The sequence below is a fragment of the Rhinolophus hipposideros genome (genome assembly GCF_964194185.1).
Source record: "Rhinolophus hipposideros genome assembly, chromosome: 26".
Taxonomy (NCBI): Eukaryota; Metazoa; Chordata; class Mammalia; order Chiroptera; family Rhinolophidae; genus Rhinolophus; species Rhinolophus hipposideros.
In genome coordinates this window covers 13,712,688-13,734,866 of record NC_138072.1, presented here as the reverse complement: position 1 = coordinate 13,734,866, position 22,179 = coordinate 13,712,688, and the positions used below count along the sequence as shown (strand labels likewise).

General features: G+C 35.2%; 1 protein-coding gene across 10 annotated transcripts in view; it reads left to right on the top strand.

Moving 5' to 3' along the window:
• The window catches only part of ENAH (ENAH actin regulator), a 111,904-nt gene that overhangs the window by 67,584 nt on the left and 22,141 nt on the right, over positions 1-22,179 (top strand). For 5 of the 10 annotated variants that reach the window (XM_081039466.1, XM_081039459.1, XM_081039467.1 and 2 more), the window contains exons 4-7: positions 5,801-5,857; positions 10,207-10,218; positions 10,624-10,708; positions 21,283-21,578. In XM_081039466.1, the coding sequence (XP_080895592.1) occupies positions 5,801-5,857; positions 10,207-10,218; positions 10,624-10,708; positions 21,283-21,578 (450 nt within the window). The remainder of the gene's footprint in view (positions 1-5,800; positions 5,858-10,206; positions 10,219-10,623; positions 10,709-21,282; positions 21,579-22,179) is intronic. The other 5 variants (XM_081039468.1, XM_081039464.1, XM_081039460.1 and 2 more) reach the window with 2 other exon arrangements.

Sequence of the window (22,179 nt, the reverse complement as noted above, 5' to 3'; positions counted from 1 at the left end):
GCAACCACTCATCTACTTTCAGTCTCTATAGATTTGCCTATTCTGGACAGTTCTTGGAAATGGAATCGTGCAATATGCCATCTTTTGTGACTGGCTTCTTTTACTTTGCCCAATGTTTTCAAGGTTCATACAGCTGGTAGCACGTATCATGCACGACAGTTTGAAAACTAAATCATTAATAAAAAGCATACATTCATGTATCTGAGTATGCTTTCTAAGTTTCAACAGTTGACATTCTTGTTTTAACAATTGGTTTTCTTGTTTTGAAGTTGTATGAGTATGGTGTACAGTGAAAGTAATGACTAAATCTTAACTTTTTTTTAAATAAAGAGATTAAAAGCAAATCTTTCTCAGATTCTTTAGTTTGAAAAAATTAACCGTTTTGAAACGTCGTACATTGTGTAAAGCAGAATTGTGTAGTTGTTTTCTATGTGAAATGAAACAAAAATAGAGATGAATGCTTGACCAATTTGTGAACTCTCTGGAGTTTATTTTCTTAGTTCCCAGGCTGTTTTTTTGCCCAGAATTTCCCAGCCTTCATTTTTCTTCCCCAGCCTTCATTTTTCTTCCCCACACCCAAGAGTATTACCTTAGAAACTTCATATTTTTTTGTCTCTTAATTCTATTTCTCTTACGAGTTTGGACCACTTTGCCTAATTTTAATATTGTACTAAAACTCTTTTCTGAAGTCTTCAGACTGATTCTTCATATTTTTTAGAAAAATTGATATTATTTAATTTTATATTTATGCTTATTATCTTTTCAAATTTCTTGAGGCGGCTAATAGGAACAAAATAAAAAGCTTGAAGTAGGAAATAAGAATTCCTAGTGAAGGAGGGAGAAATAATTATCTTAGTTCTGTGGGGGCTAATAGTAACTCCAATTGAGTGTTGACTTCTAGAAAGCTCTAATTAGTGCAAAAGGAAGCATACCAGCTGAGCAGGCGAAGAGTTATCAGAAGGCATGTGCGTGTCTAGAAGGCCTTGCAGAAGGAGGAGAATATAGCACATTTGAAAAACGGAAAGACCAGTGTACCTAGAGCCCAGGTGTACCTGGAGCCCAGAGAGCAACAGAGTATGAATTGGATGATATTAGAAGTGGTCACATTATGAGGAGGGAGATCTGGATTTTGATGTTAAGAGCAGTGGGAAACCATTGAAAGGACTTTATTTACTAAGGGCAATGCTCTGATCTGGTTAAGTTGTTCAAGTATCACTGGCTACTGTGGGGAAGGGGAGAGGTGCCAAGGTCAAAATGGACAGCTTGATTAGACGATGCTGTTGTAATAGTCTAGCATGGTGGTCTCTTACTTTTTGAGCTTATCCCCTAATAAAATGCATTTACCACCTCACCTAATATATCCCTATGTTGTATATACTATATACACACTTTATGTATATGCACACATATATGTAGTATAATGTATATGCATATACATTAAACACCATCAAAGAATAGAAATGTAAAAAGGATGAGCAAAATATTGAACAGAAATAGAAGTGTTACTATTCTGGTTCCCACCCCAATGGATGTTGTGCGTTCTGGGATACATGTATCCCGTTTTGAAAACCACTAGTCTGAATAAGACGTCATGAACACGAACACTGGCACGGGGGTTTAGAGAGAGAAACGAGGAGGTTGCGTTAATAGGACTTGGAAATTGGTTCAACAGTAGTAATAAAAGAGAAGGAAGTGGGGAAGAGGGTCCTAGATTTCTGGTTCGTGTAATGAATAGTTAGCAGCACTGGTTAGAGTTAGCTTAGCATTCCAGGAATAAGCTACTCAGGTTTGTTAAAGTGGCATTCTACCTGGATGTGGTGTTTTCTCTGAGCTTGTACTTCATGAAGCCCTTAGTAACAAGGTGGGGGGCGGGGTGTGATTTGATAGACAGGTCTTGCTTGATCTGTGCTCAGGAAGAAGCCGAGAAATGAATGTGGGACGCGAGCTCCTCTTGCCTTTAGCAGTGTTAGGCTAGAACAGGGTTGGTAAATTATAGGCCCCTCAACTTCTGCTTCACTCTGAGTTTCTTTAGCGGGAAGCAGAGTCAGTTTATCCCACAACTGAAAATAAATGGCTTCCAAAACAGATGCCAGAGTGAGAAGCATACGGAGATTGTTGCCAGTCAAGCCTAATAATTACCAGCAATTTATCACCCGTTAGCAATCATTTTCATATTTGCTTATAAGGGAATAAAATGAATTTATCCCCTCACATATTTAATTTTTCTTTCCTTTTTTGGTGAGGACATTTAAGATCTACCCTCTTAGCAAATTTCAATTATACGATACAGTGTTAAATCAACTGTAGTCGCCATGTTTTACCTGAAATCCAAAGTTTGTACCTTTTTTACTAACGTCTCTATTTCCCTCACCCCCCAATCTCTGGCCACCACTTTCTACTTTCTGTTTCTGAGTTTGGCTTTTTTAGATTCCACATACAAGCGATACCATGCAGTCTTTGTCTTTCTCCGTTGCTTTATTTCAGTTAGCATCATGCTCTCAAGGTCCATCTATGTTGTTTCAATGGCAGGATTTCCTTCTTTCTTAAGACTGAATAATATTCCATATTTTGAGTGTGTGTGTGTGTGTGTGTGTGTGTGTGTGTGTACACTGCATCTTCTTTATCCATTCATCTGTTGACAGACACTTAGGTTGTTTCCGTATCTTGATTATTGTGAAGAATGCTGCAGTGAACATGGGGGCACAGACATTTCTTCGATACCCTGCTTTCATTTCCTTTGGACATCCCAGAAGTGGGATTGCTGGATCATGTGGCAGTTCTATCTCTAATTTTTTTGGGAAACCTCCATACTAGTTTCCACAGTGGCTGTACCAATTTACATTCCCTAGAACCTGTTTTTTTTGAATGCGGGTAACCATACGACTGCAGTATCTTCCTCCTGTCTGCTCTAGATACCGGAGAACAAAGACACATTTGCTTGCATTTCCTCTCAAAAATGTGTATAGTAGAACTTTGCCATCGTGAGGGTGATACCTGGGGACCTTATTGATGGTCAAAAGTGTGAACATTGCTAATTTGCATGCTGATGTGGCGCAAATCAAAGTAAAACCAGCTTTGAGCAAACATTATCTCATTTCATCCTCAGAAAAAATGCTGAGATGGGCACCGTCCCCATTACAAATTGCCATGGGATGAACTGCTAATCGTGGAGCCCTCTAATGTTAAAAACATGAGTGCTAAGGGTCTACTATGGTAATTCTATGTATATAGCAATAAAATAGAGTAATGCCAACCAAATCTAAACAGCCGGTCATCTTCTGCTACTAATATACTAAACTCAAGGTTTCTGCATTTCTCTGCTCATACAAAATACCTAATGGAAAAGGATGTTAAAAGGCAAGGGGGAAGCCTAAAGAAGAGCAGTTTTACCGACTACATGAGAAATAAATGAACCACCATGACAAGGCTATTTTAAGGTCAGACTAGCTGATAGAGATGGCCATTTTTCTTCTCCCTTAAGTCTAATACTGGTGTTAAATTTTACCTTTTTTGATACACAAACTTCCTCAATTCATGCTTTTCTTTAGGGCCCATCCTAATTTCTCTCAGCTCTAACCCTATTTTAATATGGCTAACTGAAAGAGAAAGGTCCTTTCATCAGTAAAATGTAAGATATGTGGACTATGGATGCTAGTAAGGTCCTAAAGCTGTAATCACCATAATGCTGAATGTACTCAATCTGGACAAGGAATGTTCTTTTCCACCTTCCGCCCTCCTCCCCTGACTGAGTGAAAAAAAAAGGAGGGGGGGTTAATAGCATCAATACTGAGCAGGAAGTGCTGTTAGCCATAAGCTTATGATGGAATGAATAATTTAGTATCCTGGGGAAATGCAAACTGCAGTAGAATTCAAGCAACCGTATCAGAATTTAGATCAGTATTTTGTGTAATGGTAAGAAGTAAAAGTCGGTAGAAAGAAGATGCTTAAAGTGCAATAATGGTGAATAATAGTTTAAACTGTGACAAGATTGGGAGTCTTGAGTTGAAAATATTTTGTCTTACGCAGTAGCAATGGTTTACCTGCATTCTGACAATTGTCAGATGACTTTTTGCCAAAATGATTGGTCATGGACCGTGGCAGTTTCTTTGCTGTCAGAGAAGAGATAATTTCTCAGGTTTTTCTTGTAAGTTTTTATATTTGCCTTCTCCCCCTCACCCCTTTAAATATGAGTTAAAGGAACTGAAGGTTAAAACGTGAAGACTTGGCATGTTTATTTAATACTTTGTGGAAGTCATTGAAAAACATTGCTAAGACAGAGTTTTTAAAGTTTAATCTTAAAATATAATTGTTGAAAATTTTCCAACTTGTTTATCTTCTTTGGAATGATCTAATTCGCTTGGTAGACATTTTATATGTATGCCAGTGGTCTTTTTTATGTTATTACTGTAGATATTGTGCATGCGGCTTTAATAATAGATGGGGTGGTTGGAAATACTTAGCGAAGGTTACATTTATCAATCTTACTGTGTTTGTGTTTGGAAATATATGCTGAATATAATATTTTCAAAACAAGGTTTATACTTTATTGGATTATATTAAATCTAATTTCTAAATGTAATAAAAAATTCTCTTGATTATTTCAGATTTCTTACCATTTTCAGATGTGCATTCTTTAACTACAAATTGGTTTCGTTCTGATTCTATGCAAACTTTTTTAGTTAGCATAAATTGTACTATTTAAAGAAGACAGTTTTAGGGGAAATCTAAATTACTGTCCTGTTTACCTTTATGTAGTCTTTCTTAAGTAAATATATTTTTAACTGTTCATTGTTTCTGTTTAATACTAATGGAGAAAGAAAATCTTTCCCATGCTGAAAGAACTTCTTTAGGATTTTATAGAAAATTATTCATGTAAAGTTTTGAATGTCACTAATGTAGTACTAAAAAATATATATATATATATATATATATGTAATTTTTTTCACCCGAATTTTGAGTGCCACCTTGATTTTATATAAGTCCTTTCTCTTTTCATAAATTATTACCTTTTCGTTGAGTTTTGTGTCTTAAAGAGAATTTACTTCATTAATGCTTAAATAAATTTTAATGTAGATAGCCTAAATATTGAATGGCTATTTCATGTGGCCACACATTTTAATAGATAATTTGTCAAATATGTGTACGTATATACATATTGAGGAAAAAAACAATAAAATGTGGCTTGGTAAAAAATAGTTTTGATGTTTTTCAAAGTGCAAAGCACATGAAGATACTCGTGTTTTATACCAATAAATGCAAAACACTTTCATTGCTGTAGGCTGTTTAAAATGGCTTTGGTCTTTTTCAACTAGTAGAGATGAGTTTCTCCGCATTACATTAATCTCAAACATTTCCTCTCAATTTTTTTTCAGCTGCAAATTCTCCTAAATGAGCAGTACTAAAAGGGTAGATATGAAATGAACTCGAAATAAATGGCTGTAGATCTTGACTTCCTGTACCTCAGCTCCATTTACTTTTACAAATATAATTGTAAAATGTAAATTGATTGCACTCTCTGATTGTATAACTCAGGAAATAAGTAAGCAATAAGGGCATCCTTGGGTCTGTGGCTTATTATAGGGTTTTCCCACAAATAAATTACACATAAGATTTTTTTTTAACGCTAATGGTAAAGAGGATACGTTTTTATTAAATTATAGCGCTTCCAAATATGAGGCTCTAGATAGGAAGTCTGTATAAATCCATTTTGACCCTTTCAAAGCACCTTTTAGTATATGTGAAGTTCTTCAGACGGCCCTATTGTCCTTTGAAGCTTCTAACACCAAGGTGTCTGTTGCAGCCCAGAGCAAGCTTACTGCCACGCAGGACAACACTAATTTGCGATGTATTTTCTGTGGTAAGCAATATTATGTTTACATTCCTTTTTCAAGCTGTGGTACATACTACTTGTGCATCTCCATAACTTTTGTTTCCTTAGGCCCTTAGTCTGGTTTGTGGTATTTGGGATAGATAGCAAGCGACTGTTTTATGTTGTGATATTTGTTGTGATGCATGTAGGGGATTTAGTCAGCTTTTGCGTTGGCTTCTCAGTGAGGATTTCATTAGAATTAGGATCCTAAAAACGAATTCTTGTTTACTTCTTCCAACACGACAAAAAGAGGTTTTTTGTTCGTTTTTGTTTTTAACTGTTTTGAGAGCAGTCTTTTAATTTGGAATTTAAGAGAAGAAAAAAATCATACCCATCTGTGTCTTATTGGAAGGGAGCTTTTGCTTAACTTGAATTAGTTTTTAGGTGTACACATTGCCAGGCAGATGTTAGCTTTGACAGGTTTATGTTCTGATCAAAAGCCTCCTTTGTTCAGTAGTTTAGATAGCTGTGGCTTAGAAGTGAATTTAGGCTTATAAAGTGTTTTCTTTCACTGTCATTCTCATATACACACGTTTATTTATTGTTTGCATGAACAAACTAGGTATGTCACTTAGCCACCCCAAATTGCAATTAATCATATATATGCATATCCTTATTCTTACACAAGGGTATATCTATATATGTATGTGTGCACATGTCCTTGTTTGTATTCTTTTTATGCTCATTTGATTCTGAAACTTTGTTTTGAAAACCCAAGTTCAGAAAGTGACTTTTAAAAGCTGTTTTCTTTTTCTTTCTTTTTCTTTCTTTCTTTACTTCTTTACTTCTCTCTCTCTCTCTCTCTTTCTCTCACTCTCTCTCTTCCTCCCTCCCTCCCTCCTTCCTTCCTTTCTTTTTTTTTCTTTTTTGACTCATACATATACCTTTGTGGACTCCTGTATACCTTGACTGGCCAGATTTTCAATGAGAGATAAAATTATAAAATGATATACTGCTAAAATTTTTATATAAACAGTTCAGCTCTGTTTATGTAAACAGAGTATGTGTATGTACTTTATCCATGTGAATCAGAGTTTTTGATGTGATTCTTCAGAATTACCGATACTGTTTCTTTACGTATAAAGAAAATTATTCTAAAATGTATGTACTTGTTGGTTTAGGCAAAGAAGCGTGTGTTATAAATTTGCAAAAATGCAAATTCTAGTGTCTTTCTTGGGATAGTTTTAAGATTGCTCCAGGTGACGCAGTTACGGCAATGAGACTATTGTTTGGCTTTTTATAAACCCCCTCTCGTTCCCAGATTCCCAGATCATTGCAGATTAAATGTTTAATCAGTAACTTTTAATTCTGATTTTTCTGCGTCCTCCTGGGGGTTCTTCTAGGCCCTCTTTTGATTTAGGCATGACTGGTTATTCCTATTCATGTCATTAGGACTCTAGTTCATTTTGAAAACCTACTTGATGTTCAATACTTGCTACTTAATATGTTGAGTTTCACATGCAGAATAATCGATACAGTTTATCCAGTTTCAGAGAAAGGGTTGATTTGGCCTTAATAAAAGTAACTTTTTTTAAGTTGTAAAATTATGTGTTAAAAAGCAGATTTCCCCCCATTGTTACCTTGAATTGTACAAACAATAAACCACATTGCTAAGTTTAAACTTGATTGTATTGTGTATAATAACACCTATTTGTCTTTTGGTGCTGTGCTTTTAAATAGTCTGTGGCTATATTTGTGAAAATGAAAATGTTACAGTAAGTGAAATGTGCTTTAGCCAAAGCTCAGTACTAAAGTCAAGACTGAATTGCCGTTCATTCCTGGTTCAGAGAGATATTCTATTCTGATTTCCATCATTTACAGGATACCATGTCATTCACATGGACACATTTTCTTTATTAGAAACTGTATGTCACATACTATGCTATATGAATTCTGGCCAGGACAAATTCAAGATCAACCATTGTCTTTGCCTGTGGAAAGAAAACAGAGAAAATTAACCCAAGTAACCCTCAAATAGCTATTGTTCTTTATGATAAAATAGTAGGAGCAAAGCAAGTTTACTTGTTTCTTCTCTTTTTTTCCAAAAGAGAACTTTAATCACCACTTGATGCTCATAAAATATTACCATTTGCCCATCGGTATGGGAAGGACCTTTTTTGCATTCCTGGAGAACACAGATACTCATTTAGGACTATGACTTATGTGAAGTAAGCGTTAGAGTCCAGAAAAATTTGGTGGCAGCTGGCAGCTTTGCCTGATGTTCCTTGCTGCTTCCCATTGTGTGTATAGTGCCTTTGGTATGATTTACCAAGTGTATAACCCAGCAGGATGTTTGACAAGAAGGAAGAATGTAATCGTGTACCTGAAATTCCTAATGGATCTAGAACTCTTTTAATGAGTGCTTACAGTATACTTATATTATATTATAAATGCACATGAATTTCAGTGTGCTCATTATTGTGAATTGACGATGTTATGAAGAACAAACAAGCAAAGCAACCAGATTAAATCTAGATGTGAGAAAATGCCGAGGGGAAGGCTTCTCCTCTCCTGTTCCCTGTTTAAAAAATGTCTAAGGAAAGACAAACAGCACATGATCACAACGAACCATGCAGAAAATAATTTTAAGAGTTGCTCTTGCATCGAAATCTCCCCTGTTTTAAAAGGATCTTCCTTGAAATGTTTCTTTTACTTCTCAGGTGCATGTATAAACTAGTAAATTATTTTTATAATTAGTGATATCAGCCAGAAAGTATTACCCACAGTTTTAAACCAAGTTTGCTGAGTAAGCTTTTAACTTAAAAAAATCCAAAACAGTTTCTGTAAATTGTTAAAAGATAATTTTTTTCTCATTTAGATTTTTGTGTGAGTTATATCAACTTTTGTTAGTTAAAAAAACACAACTGTCTAATAAAATCAGTAGCATTGAGTTGAAATTTTGACATCTTTTTCTTGAATTTATATATTTGAGTTAAAACTTATATCAATGGATTTTAATTGGTGAATTTAATCTATTAATATTAAATAGTTAAACCAAAATGGTCTTGTGAGTTGCCTCTGCTAAATGCTCACATTCAGTATTTTTGGATATATAAAATATTTACCCCCAATAATTTATATTTCCTCAAATTTACCCTTCCACCCTGTATGTACCCCATCTGCCAACAGAGACGAGACATCTTTTCCCTGCGAAGTATTAAATACTCATCTATGGCTTAAAATGATAATATTTTTACATCATTATGTTAATTTTCAAAAGAGAAAGAATTCCAGTCTGTTCACTAGACAAGTTATATATTTTCATTAATGCAAACATTTAAGTGTGTATTTAAAGTTTTTAAATTTTTTTTGTTACTGATTACATGGGATTAATAAATTTTTATGTTTCCTTTATGTGGTTCTCAAAATAGCCGACTCTTAGGAAATTTAATGAAATCTATCACTGCAGTTGTCATCTAATGTCTTTAGATGACAAATTAAAAGATTAATGTAAAAATATGTATAAAGAGATGAGGAAAGAAATTAGTAGGTAAGTTCAGATCAAATTAGTTGTTTTTCTACACTTAGGTTGTACCCAGTACTGTACTACATTCTAATGAACCTCTTCCTTCTAGTGAAGCCTACTCTACTAGCATGAAATACTTTGTGCTTTTAATTCATAGATTATAAGACTTTGCTTTAGAAGTATTTATTAATAACTTTTTTATACTAGTAGTCTACGAAACACTTTTAAAATATCTACTAGGGATATTTGCTGGCACACCAGAATTCACAAATACGGACAGCATAGCGTTACTCATACATTTCTTTCTAAGAGTGGAAGACAATCATTTCTTTATTCTCTTGTTTACTGGATTAAATTTTAAGACTGTTCTAGTGTAATGCTCGGCATTGTATGTTAGGTCCAGTATTTATTTTTCTCATTTTGTGACACATTTAATTTTTATATCCAGTGACATTAAATGTCCCATAATTTAGTGGCATTCTTTATAAGATGCTAAAAGTGGCTCTACCTTGTACATGACATGTGGGAATGGATGATCATTAGCTTCTCGTGACAGAACCATGTTGGTTTGAATGCAAGTTTTTTTTTCATTTGTTTGTTTTTGTTTTTACCCCAAATGGAAAGTTACTAAGATTATCTCCGTGACATTAAAAATTCAGCTAAGTAGGTTAATTATATATGGAAGTTTAGCATATTATATATGGAAGTTTAGCATATTATATATGGAAGTTTTTCACCAGTGCTGGAAATGCCAGGCCATGAAATAAGAATGGCAGCTTAAATTTAAGGGGCAAATTTGATAAATGCATTGGCATACATCAATCTAGTAATAAGGTTCTCATGCTCTCTCTCTCCTGTTTTTCATTTCCAGTGTTCTATTTAGGTGAGTTTTTCAATTCTGATTTTTCATTTAAGCTCGCCCTCTCCACTTCATGAATAAGTACCCCAAAGAGAATGTCTCATTGTCTTAGAAAATGTCAAGCTTAGGTGTCTCTCCAGGTGCTCATCGAACACTTGTTTTATTCAAGCTCTTCATATATAAATATTTATTTTTTCTTTATTGTTGATGTTTTCCATTTGTTTGAAGTAAGCCTTGGGAGGTGGTGACGGTATTACATTGCAGTCTTTCATTTGCTCTGTGTTACGTAAAGCTTATATTTTATTTTGCTAACCAAAAAGAAGATACATTTGTAAATATGTGATGGTTTTATGTTAGTCTCATGATTTTCTCTCTATCCAGCTAAATATCAAGATAATCTTCACCTATACTGTTTTCTTCCCCTTTTAGGGCCAACATTGCCTAGACAAAATTCACAACTACCTGCCCAAGTTCAAAATGGCCCATCACAAGAAGAATTGGAAATTCAACGAAGGTACATTTACAGGTTATTGTTTGTACTCTTTCATTCTACTGCAGAAACTGTGAACATCCTAATACTGAAAGCAGATTCTGTCTCGTCAACCATTTGAAAGTCAGAACTGTTATTGTTACATTGTTATCTTTTGGAATCACCATTAATAAGTGAGCAAATTCTTGTTATGCTGGACAAAACATGTTATAAAATTTCACAGCTATTTTTTTTTGTAAAAATCATTCTCATGTAAGTTTAAAATAGTATAACTATACTTAACAGCATACAAAATGTCTTCATACCTCCAGGAGTTTTATTTTTATAATAGTTATAAATTAATCTGTGATCATTATGGCTTTCACGTGACTTAACTAGAAAATTGAAACAGTATTGGCTGTTTGTATAAGGCACTGATCTTGAGATACTACTATTGGGTTTAGTAATGGAATACAAAATCATTCTGTTTATGACCAAACTGCTGGTTGAATGCAATCAATAACATCATTATTTCAGTGTAGTTTAGAAACATATTTGAAATTATAATACAGCCTCATGTAGGGGTGGGTAGTTTTTCTGAATTAGCAGAGTCTCTGAATTACCAGCTACTTTGTAACAAAATAGTTTTATAAAATTCAGGTACATTTGGTAACTAAAAGTGAGCTAGTCATACCAGGTGTCCCATTTTAAAACAAATGAAAACATTATAGAGAAGTTTTAGAGCTATCGCTAGTAGGTCACCCCTGTTTTGTTCTGGAGACTTGATAACTGTTGTATAGAAGGATTTTTCCAAATGAGTAGCATGTGCTCCATGACAAGCTACTAGTATTTTCTTGTGACCTTTGATTTGGATCTCACACTTGAAACATTCTTTGTATTCTCTATGTTGTCTTAATACATGTGTCATGTTCCCCTGACAGTCAAAGGCGTTTCTCGCCATGGATCCGTGGTGTAGAACTACGTACTTAGCTCTTGAGGAAGGCCGTCCAGGATCTGCCCCAATTTTTTTCTTCCCATAGCCTGTATATTCAATTAGATCACTCCTGAAATAGCCTCCAAATTTGGTGAAAATCTAACTCTTGGATGCTGTAATTCACATATTTTATAAATAAAGTTAAGTTTCTGTAGAAATAAGGAAAGCTTTGAGAATATAATAATTTCAGTTCCATATTGAGAGGTTTTTTAAAAAAATTTATTGGGGAATATTGGGGAACAGTGTGTTTCTCCAGGGCCCGTCAGCACCAAATTGTTGTCCTTCAGTCTAGTGGAGGGCGCAGCTCCAAATCCAGTCGCCGTTTTCAGTCTTCAATTGCAGGGGGCACAGCCCACCATCCCATGCTTCAACCTAGCTGTGCTCATCTGGACTTCAGGTTTTTCTGTTTGTGTCTAAGTAGAAAACTGAAGGGTTTGAGAATTGGAGATGTTGTTTATGTTACTTACTTGTTTAGTCAAAGACTTTAACTCAGTCATTTTGAACAGTGAAATCTAAATTTCTAAAAAATTGGTATGGATTTTAAAATTATTTTCTGTCCACAGTCTTGCATAGATTGTTGTTTTCATTGAGATAAACCTTCCACACCAGTTTCTTTCTCTCTCAATATTAATTTAATCTCTAGTCCTTCTCTTTACTCTTCATCCATTTCCCTTTTAATCTCATGAAATTTGCTTTGTATATCCACAAATCTACTGGACGTGCGGCTTCCATTATTGACTGACTTCTAGTTTAAATTTCTTCCCTTAGTCCACTTTTACCATTCTTTCTTCTTTTCGATACTCTAGTGTCTTCTTTTTGCAAATTCTTCTCCTTTTCTATCCTTTTCTGTACCTCTTTATGTATAGAGGGTGCCAAAAAAAGTATACACATTTTAAGAAAGGAAAAAACTGTATCAAAATTGTAATACTTGATATATACTGATAACAAAAGATGAACACTAGTCATGTGTATACATTTTTTTGGCACCCCCTGCTATATAAGGCTTGGCACTTAGCTATCTTTTTTCTTTCTGTACACAGTATGCCCTTTGAAAAATTGATGATTTGGTTGCCTATTGTAGTTTTCTTTTAACTCTTTTATGCTGGTGGCTTCCAAATCTACAGCCCCCATTCACTGATTATCCATGTGAGATCCAGACCCACATTTCTTTTCTTTTTTTTTTTTTTTTTAATTAATTTTATTGGGGTGACAATTGTTAGTGAATTTACATAGATTTCAGGTGTACAATTCTGTATTACATCGTCTATAAATCCCATTGTGTGTTCACCACCCAGAGTCAGTTCTCCTTCCATCACCGTATATTTGATCCAGACCCACATTTCTAACTAAAGGGAGTAGTCCCATGGATCCTGTGGGAATTAGGTGAAAGCAGTGGACGTCTCCTCTTCCATCAGGCCCCCCAACCCTTCAGATAACATGTGGGTGTTTGTGCAACCACACACTTGCATTTACGTACAAAAACCTGCATACCATTTCAGAGGGTCACAGACCCTCTGACTTCCAACAGTGGAACTCCAATGAGAATTTCTATTGTAGAGCTCATCCATTTGGGTATCCAACTGACACCTCAGTTTAAAACCCTGATTTAAGGACGATTTTGTTCTTAAGGTACATTCCTTCTTCTCTTTACTATTTCCTCCAAAGTTTCAGCTTAGAAAGTCTGTAATTATCTTCAGTCACCATCTCTATTCAAGTATACTTTGTTATTTCTTTCTCTAAAAGCCTGTTAGATTTACTCTTCTGACATTCTCATTACTGATAGCTTTCTCCAGTATTTATTCTCTTACGTGCTGCTGTGGTTTTCCATGTGATTTTTTTCTGTCTTTAACCTACGTCCCTTTAAGTTATTACTACTTTATTACTGCCAGGTTAATTTTTCTTAAACATTTTTGCACACAGCAAAGAAGATTTCAAACAATGTGGAAGGGCCTAACATGGGGAGAGTAATCTATTAATGCATGATTGTGCCCTTCCCATCATACTAATTTCTGAAATTAATCACTCTTAGTACTTTTGGTGACATCCTCATAATACTGAATATATGTTTATATTTCTATTTTTTGATTAGTCAAGTTACAGAAACTGGCTATTGGTGCTCCACCATGAAAAATGAAGAACTCTTCACTTCCTTTGCCAATCATCAGTACTTAACTATTTTTAGTACCGCTGTCGGTTTCTTTTTCAAGTTGAACCTCTGTCTTAACTTTAGGCAATATCTCTTAACTCCTCACGCTGTACGAGGAGTTCAGTAGTTTTACTCACTCCTTTATTCTTTTTTCTTCCATTCTGCCACCTGGCTTTGGCAGATAAATCATTTTTCAAGTTTATACATTTGCAGTCTTTCTGGAACTGTCATTAATCTTTGTCTTCATGTTTGTAGGTGATCAACCCCTCCTCTCCTGAATCTTTTTAAACCTCTTATTAACCATGGTTCATATAAATAGATGTCTTACAGGAACTAGAAGAAGACCTAAAAATATGCTATAACAGCTTCAGAGAACTAAGAGAATATATTTCATTCATAAATGAAAAATTTGTAGTTACTTGAGAGTATAAGAAAATGTACTTAGAAATTTTTTTAAAAAGCAGTATTAATAATAGGAGGTTTGAGAAATAAGGTTGAGGAAATTGCCCTGAAAGTAGTTGTAAAAGATAGAGATAGTATATGAGAAAGAAAAAAATAAGATCAGGAGGTCCAGCGTCCAAATAGTAGGAGTTTTTAAGAGGAAAAAGAACAAAAATGTAAGGAAATGCAACTTGCAAATAAATAACATAAAATATTTCCCGGAATTCAGTGACTTGATTGTGCAGGTCAGATGTCTGCAGACTTTTCCTGAAAAGGGCCAGGTAGTAAATGTTTTAGACCTGTGGGCCTGAAGTTTAACTCTTCCTTTGTAGTTTGCTGTTGATGGTACGTACGTGAATGGGCATGGCCAACATGGGCCTTGGACTATAGTTTTCCAGGCCCCCTGGTCTAGATTGAAAAAGCTCACCAAATGTCCAGCCCAATAAGTAGGAAAAACAAACAAATGAACGAAACCCACCACCAAGGCGTATCACTGGGCCATTTTAGAATACTGGAATAAAGAGAAGATTTTAAGAGCTTCGGGTGTGGGGGGCCTTCAAATTCCTGAGGGATTATTTCCAATTTAAATTTCCAACCTAAAACTTCCTCCTCTGCACAACTTCTAGGAAGCTACTGGAAGGTGTATTCTATTAAAATGAGAGAGTACACCAAGAATGATGAAATCATGAGAGGAGCCAGGAAACAAAGGATCTGCCTTAGGAAACAGATGAGTGAATCCCGAATGGGGCAGAAGGCCTAAGGGCGTCAGAGGGGTATTTCTGGGGCAAGGAAAAACAAAATAAACAAACAGAATAATAGATCCCCTGATACGTTTGACTATATTGAAAGGGTTTACAGTTCTGATGGAGGGTTTAGGTTGAAATAGCAATAGGGATATAGAAAAAGAAGCAGGTGTGTGAAAAAAACACACACCCAAAACACCAGAGTATTTAAAATTACCAGAGTAACAGCAGAGTAACAAGGAAATGGTTCTGAAAAGTATGGTCTGCCATGAATATCTAAGTGAATGTTGCTGACGCATCCCAAGTGCTGTTATGATTTAGTAGGGTGATGAGGAAGGATGAGGGGCTAGAGGGTGTAGGAATTAAATCATTTGTGTAGTAGAAAGTCAGTAAATAACGTCTAAATCTGAAAAACTAAGAAGTGTTAGTTCCGAACAAATGACTGTGTTTAGAAACGTGAGATAAATACCAAAGTGTGGAAAGTAGTTGCTTCTGGGGCAAGAATCAGAAGTGGTGAGGGTTGGGAAGAGGATTACTGTTTTGTTACAAGCTTTGTAATAGAATTCAACTTTTAAAGCTATGTATGTATTTTATAAGTGTATGTATTTTTTTAATGTTTAACAAGAGTAAAATTGAGTTGAAATGAATGTTTCCTTTAGAGCATTCCACTACTTTTACTATAGTAGCATGAGGATCGTATAGGTTAGTGTTCTCTTCATCTGTGTTTCACTTGTCCGTATCGGTTTTTGATTTGGCTCCCTTGGCTGACTGATGAAAACACATATTCTGAGGAACATGAGTCATTCTTGTGTTAGTCTCAACATAGAACTTACTTTAGTTACTATCTATAAATAGCTTGCACATCACCAGCCCTACCTGAAAGTTATAAAAGGGGGGTAGTCATCCCCCCATAGAAGTGGGGAGTTGGAGCAATGAAAGTGTACAGACCTCCAAGTAGCCTTCATAGGCACGATGGACCAAATGTTGACCGCCTCCTCTTGTGAGTATTGTCCCTTGTCTCAGGAGCTTGCTACTGTTACAACTTAATGCTCTTGTTTGGTTTGATCCAGTTTCATTTGTTTACTAATAGAGAAGTTCATGTCATGCCCACGTTGCATGATCAAAACATGTTTATGTAGTTTTCTTTTCTGACAAATATCGGTAATGTCAGAGTGGTACTGAATGTTATCAACCCAGAACATTCTTCTTAGTCTGTCCTTCTCCTTCATTATGTCAAAATTTAAATCCCTCCTTATTACCCTAACACTTCCTTACAGGTAAGGCTGAATGAAATGTATTTTTAACTTGTGTTATTTATATTTTGCTTGCTTTAAAAAAAATAAGCCTTTGGGTCAACATAAACTAAATATGTGTTTGAGTATATAACAAAACTGTTAATCTCATTGGAAAATGCTTTTTATGTCTCTTGGGGACAGTTCTTTTGGGGAGAAAGATATTTTGGTGGTGGGGGGGAATTTCTGATATTATTTTTTAGGTGTTTTGGTGGCTTTAATATTAGTCATTTGCACTATAATTGTTTCTGAGAAAATACACACTTTAGAAATTATTTTAAAATGCATATCCTAACTTCAAAGGAAAATGAGTCTGCCCATATTTTTCTATAGTTTAGAATTAGAGCCTTTGTACTTTGAAAAAGTCTTTGGATGATTCTGTTATTGTGTGAAGAGAACAGTCAGTTAGAGATAAAACTCTAGAAAGAGGGGTCCCATGCATTTCCATCCTCATGTGAGTTGGTGGTGATATTTCTAAGAAAAGCAGAATTTATAAATTTGGAAAGCGTCCCCATAAAAATTTATACAAAGTCCTGCTTTAGAGGACATGAAAGACAGAAGATTTATATACCATCCAGTTTAGGTGGGAATTGTTCATGCCACTAAGGATTTGTAAACCTAAAATTTCTGTTTGACACATTACTTTGGGAAATCTAGTTAGATGTGCCTCTTTTCAGTGAGCAGGCTGAAAATTATCTAGGACTTTTAACACTTTCCTTTCTTACCTTCACATTAAGAAAAGATTCAGTTAGCAAAATCTCCTGCAGCTGGATGAGTTGCTTATGTCAATCATTTATCAAGGAACTTGGGAAATCTCTCTGGCATCATGCTTTTTTCCTGCATCAGTAGATACTCTTTAACTTTTATGGACTGAAAACCCTAGAATATTAGGACATATGGAACCATCTTAAGTCAGTAGTTTTAAATGCCACCATTCAGTAATTCTTCAGATTCACTTTATTCACTTCACCTGTGGTGTTAATTCTTTGTTAAAAGCATTGTGTTGCTTAGAAAAGTAGCCATTAACTGGGGGGTAAAAAAAACCTAAAAATTTGAATAAAAGATGGAATGTACTCTTAGAATACTACTCTGTTGTTCAACTCTGAACAATATTTACGTTATATTAATAACATAAACACTGAATATTGCTTTAACCAGCAGAATTCCATATTCTCCCATGACTACAGAGGGTGCCAAAAAATGTATACAAATTTTAAAAAAGGAAATAACTGTATTAAAATTGTAATACTCAGTATATACTGGTAACAAAAGATGAATACAAGTCATATGTATACATTTTTATGACACACCTGGTATATTGGGAGAAGTGTGTGTGAGGGGGGTGAGGGAGCTGCAAGAGACCTCTTATTAGAAAGTCAGTAGATAATCTCTAAAGTTAAAAAATAAGAGAAGTTCAAAAGAGCTGACAGTAATTGTCATGTCGATGTCTGAGTGGGTTGTGTCCAGGGCGGGTAAGGCGTCTGCGACTCTGAGAACTCGAAGATGCGTGGAGCCGATGCAGAGCAGATACCGTGTCTCCCCGAAAATAAGACCTAGCCAGACAATCTGCTCTAATGCATCTTTTGGAGCAAAATTAATATAAGATACAGTCTTATATTAAAGTAAAATAATAGTGGGTATTATATTATACCCGGTCTTATATAATTATATATAACATTATATAAAACAAATATATGAGGATATTGTCATTCCTCAGAAACTAGTGGTTTGTCAGAAAGCATAGTGAAGTCAGTGCTGTACCCTAAAAATGTGATTTTATTATTTAGCAGTGAGTGTCCTAAACAACTGCTGCTTGTAATAAGCACTACCACAGATTTCTCCTCATTTTGTCATGCAGTTATTAGGTTGGTGCGAAAGTAATTGCGGGTTTTGCAGTTATTTTTAACCTTTTAATCCGCAATTACTTTTGCACTAACTTAATATTAAGTATGGTCCAGAGAGCGGCTTTGTGTTTTTTATGAGAGAGAGAAGAGGGATTAACTTATTCGTCAAGGGGACTTTTCCTTTTGTTTCACACTCAGTTTAGAAAACATGAAGGGGGGAGATTTCTGGAAAGGTCTTACTGGTTCATTTATGCTGCTGGGAGGAACAAAGGAGGAGCGCGTACACATTCTGTCATTTAGTTCTACCTGTAATCAAGAACCCAGCCAGTTTATCAGCCAGTCCAGGGAAAGTCCCAATTCGAAATGTCTAAATAACTATTATAGCTGACATTTATTGAGTGTTCCTATGTTACCAGTACTTTGTAAAGGGACTTTAAAGCATTACCTCATTTAGTCTTTCCTACAATACTTTGAAATATGTGTAAGATGAGGATAACGTTTTTGGAAGGAGGGGAGTTAACTTTTATAGCAAGATTATCATTTAGGTCCAGGTGGGTGGGAACATTTTCTTGCTCTTGTACATATGTGTATGGAAGATAATAAGCAAACTGTGTTTTAGAGCCAGATACAATGGGCCTCTGTAGGCTTTAATATAATCACAAAGATATTCCATAGTCAGCATTTGACGTCTAGACTTAAAGATTTTTAAAAATTAATTATTTTTAATGAGGTAACATTGGTTAATAACATTACATAAGTTTCAGGGGTACCATATTATAAATCGATATCTGTATATACTATAGCATGCTCACCACCGAAAGTCTGGATTCCATCCATCACCATACATTTGACCCCCGTTACTCATTTTCCCCTGTCCTGCCTCCCTCTGGTAAACTACCAGTCTTAGGTGGACCTTGAGGGTATTATGCTAAGTGAAGTAAGTCAGGAAAGGACAGAAACCATATGATTTCACTCATGTGGACTATAAAACAAAAAAAGAAACATGAACAAATAAAACAAACTCATAGAGATGAAGATTTTTTTTAATTGAATTGAATAAATACTGAGATATTCCATAAATTCTTAGATATGTAGATTAAAAACTATGAATGTTTTTCTAGGTGATCTTCAAATTTAATAAAATATTAATAGGATTGAGAAGATAGGTCTTGGGCAGAAAGAGTAAATTTAACAAAGTGATTCTGAAATTTATCTAGAAGAAGCTAAAGGAGAATCGTTTAGAAAAACTCAAAAAGAAGAAGAAGGGTGGCCGCACCCTATTAGATGTTAAAGTATATATCAGATATCAAAGTATCAAGGTACTGCTGTCATCTAAGACAAACAGACCTGTGAACCAAAACATTCTGGAAGTTCAGAAACAGTCAACACATATGAAGGTGACATCTTAAATCAGGGCTATCAACTGTTCAGTAACGTGTGTGCCATAGAGCACTACTCCACATCTCAAACCCAGGATGAATTGCATATGAACTAAGGATTACATTATAAAAATTAAAAGTATCAAAAGAAAGTGTTGGTAATTATATAATCTTGTTATGGGAAAGGATTGCCTAAGCAAGGTATCCAGGTCAGGTCACACAAAAGAGTCATATTACTAGATTTTCTACATAAAAATTAAAAGCCATATTACCAAACAAAACATATCTTTTCACTAGAAAAATCTGTGTGTCAGTCGTGATTCTTAAGATGTAGAGGGAGGGGGGTTGGAGGATGGGTGAGAAAGGTGAAGTACAAATTGGTAGTCACAAAATAGTCACGGGGATATGAACTACAGTATGGGGCATATAGTCAATAATGTAAAGTCTATGTAGGATGTCAGAAAGGTACTGGGCTTATCTGGGGATCACTTCATAGATTATATAACTGTGTAACCATTGTACTGTACACCTGCAACTAATCTAAAATAATACTGAATGTCAACCATAATTAGAGGGTACCCAAAAAATGTACACACATTTCAAGAAAGGAAAAAACTGTATTAAAATTGTAATACTCAGTGTATACCGATAAAAGATGAGTACAAGTTATGTGTATACATTTTTTGGGCACCTCTGGTGTGTATGTGTGTGTATATATACGTTAGTCACAGGATGTAAAACACAACACGGAATATAGTCAATGGTATTGTCACAGTTCTATACGATGTCAGAGGGGTAGTAGACTTGGGGTTATCACTTCGTGAGGGGTGTAAGTGTCTAATCATTATGTTGTTTTTGTACACCTGAAACTAATAATAAAAATAAAAGATGTAGTTAGAAATGGGTTCAAAGATTAAATGAAGGTAAATGTTTATTGCAATATTAGTAACAGCATTAGGCTAACATATCCTACCATCGGCTTAAACTATGGACAAGAAAACAATAGAATACTACGAATTCATGTAAAATAAAGACGTAAAACTATACTTAGTGCCTTAGAATACCTTTTACACTGTATTAAATGGGAGAGAAGAAAACAGATTTCAGAGTGGTAGGGTAATATTATTCTATTTTATTTGGTTTCTAAAGTTTATATGTATATAAACTGGAAGTTTGAATGCCAGAATGTTAATTGTAATTACCTTTGGATCCGAGACTTCAAATAATAGAAAGTTGATTTCTTCTCAACTGTGGTTTTATTTATTTATTTTTTCATTCGGGAAGCCTTTATTGAGCTATTCCTGTGACTCCCTCCCCCTTTGTGTTTTTTAGAATGATAATATATTACTTGTACTATGAAGATTTGGTGTCGCGTTTTAGGAAGGAAATTACAGTTTAGAAATTTTTTTATGAAATGATTCAAATAATGCCTTGGTCGTTAACGTGGTATGCTCGGTTATTTGGAAAATCCATTTATTTGCAACACTTGATTCATGGACAGCACAGAATAAAATGAGATGTAGTGTGATGTGCTGAAGCAGTCAGCCAAACACGATCCTACTAAGAAATTATTTTCGTTTATATGAATCTGAGAGGTCATCTCTACCTAAAGTAGCTTTTCTTCACGTGAGGGAGAGGTGTCAGTTGCACGCTGTCTCCATTGCTTTGTATTTGAATCCAAAATGAGGTTCACATCGGTTCATTGCGAAAGGAATAGGTTTTCAATGATGGGTAGCCATCGATGTATATTTTTAATTTCTTTTCTTTTTTTCAATTTCAGGCAACTTCAGGAACAGCAGCGACAGAAGGAGCTGGAGCGGGAAAGGCTGGAGAGAGAAAGGATGGAAAGGGAAAGATTGGAGAGGGATAGGTTAGAAAGGGAAAGGCTGGAGAGGGAGCGCCTAGAACAGGAGCAGCTGGAGAGAGACAGACAAGAACGGGATCGGGATCGGCAGGACCGCCTGGAGCGGGAGAGACTGGAAAGACTGGAGCGAGAAAGGCAGGAGAGAGAGCGACAGGAACAGTTAGAAAGGGAGCAGTTGGAATGGGAGCGAGAGCGGAGGATATCAAACACCGGTAAGGAGTTTACACATTATTACACATTATTACACATTACACATGATACCTGGGTTTGGATGGTGGGCGATGATTGGTGGAGTTATGTATTCAGATATTTCACACTTGAGATGCTTGGGATTAAGCACTATGATTGGAAACGATGAAAACCACGCAGCAATTGCGACTTTAACATTTTCTTTTTATTTCTCTCTATATTGCTTTTATTGCTTGGAGACGTAAAAGAAAGCTCTTGGAAATTTTTATCCTGGCATTCTAATTCTTCTAACTCCCTATAAATTGGCTATAAAGTATAAGTGTTTTTATGGGAAATATTTTTATATTGGAGGAGCTTGGATTATATTTCCCTTTTGAAATTATTGCTTAAATTGTCTTGAATACTGTAGTATGATAGTACCGTTCAACAAGACATTTGCTTGATAGTATTCCTAAGGTAATTAAATTTAATTCCTAAGGAATTAAAAACAGTAGGTGAAAAATATCTTGTCTAAAACTGACTAGTTATTTCAATATATGTTTTAGTATTGCGGAAAAAATAGTGATAATTACTAAAGCTAATGGAATTTATTGAAAGATCTAAAAGGTTAAGATATGACTGAGA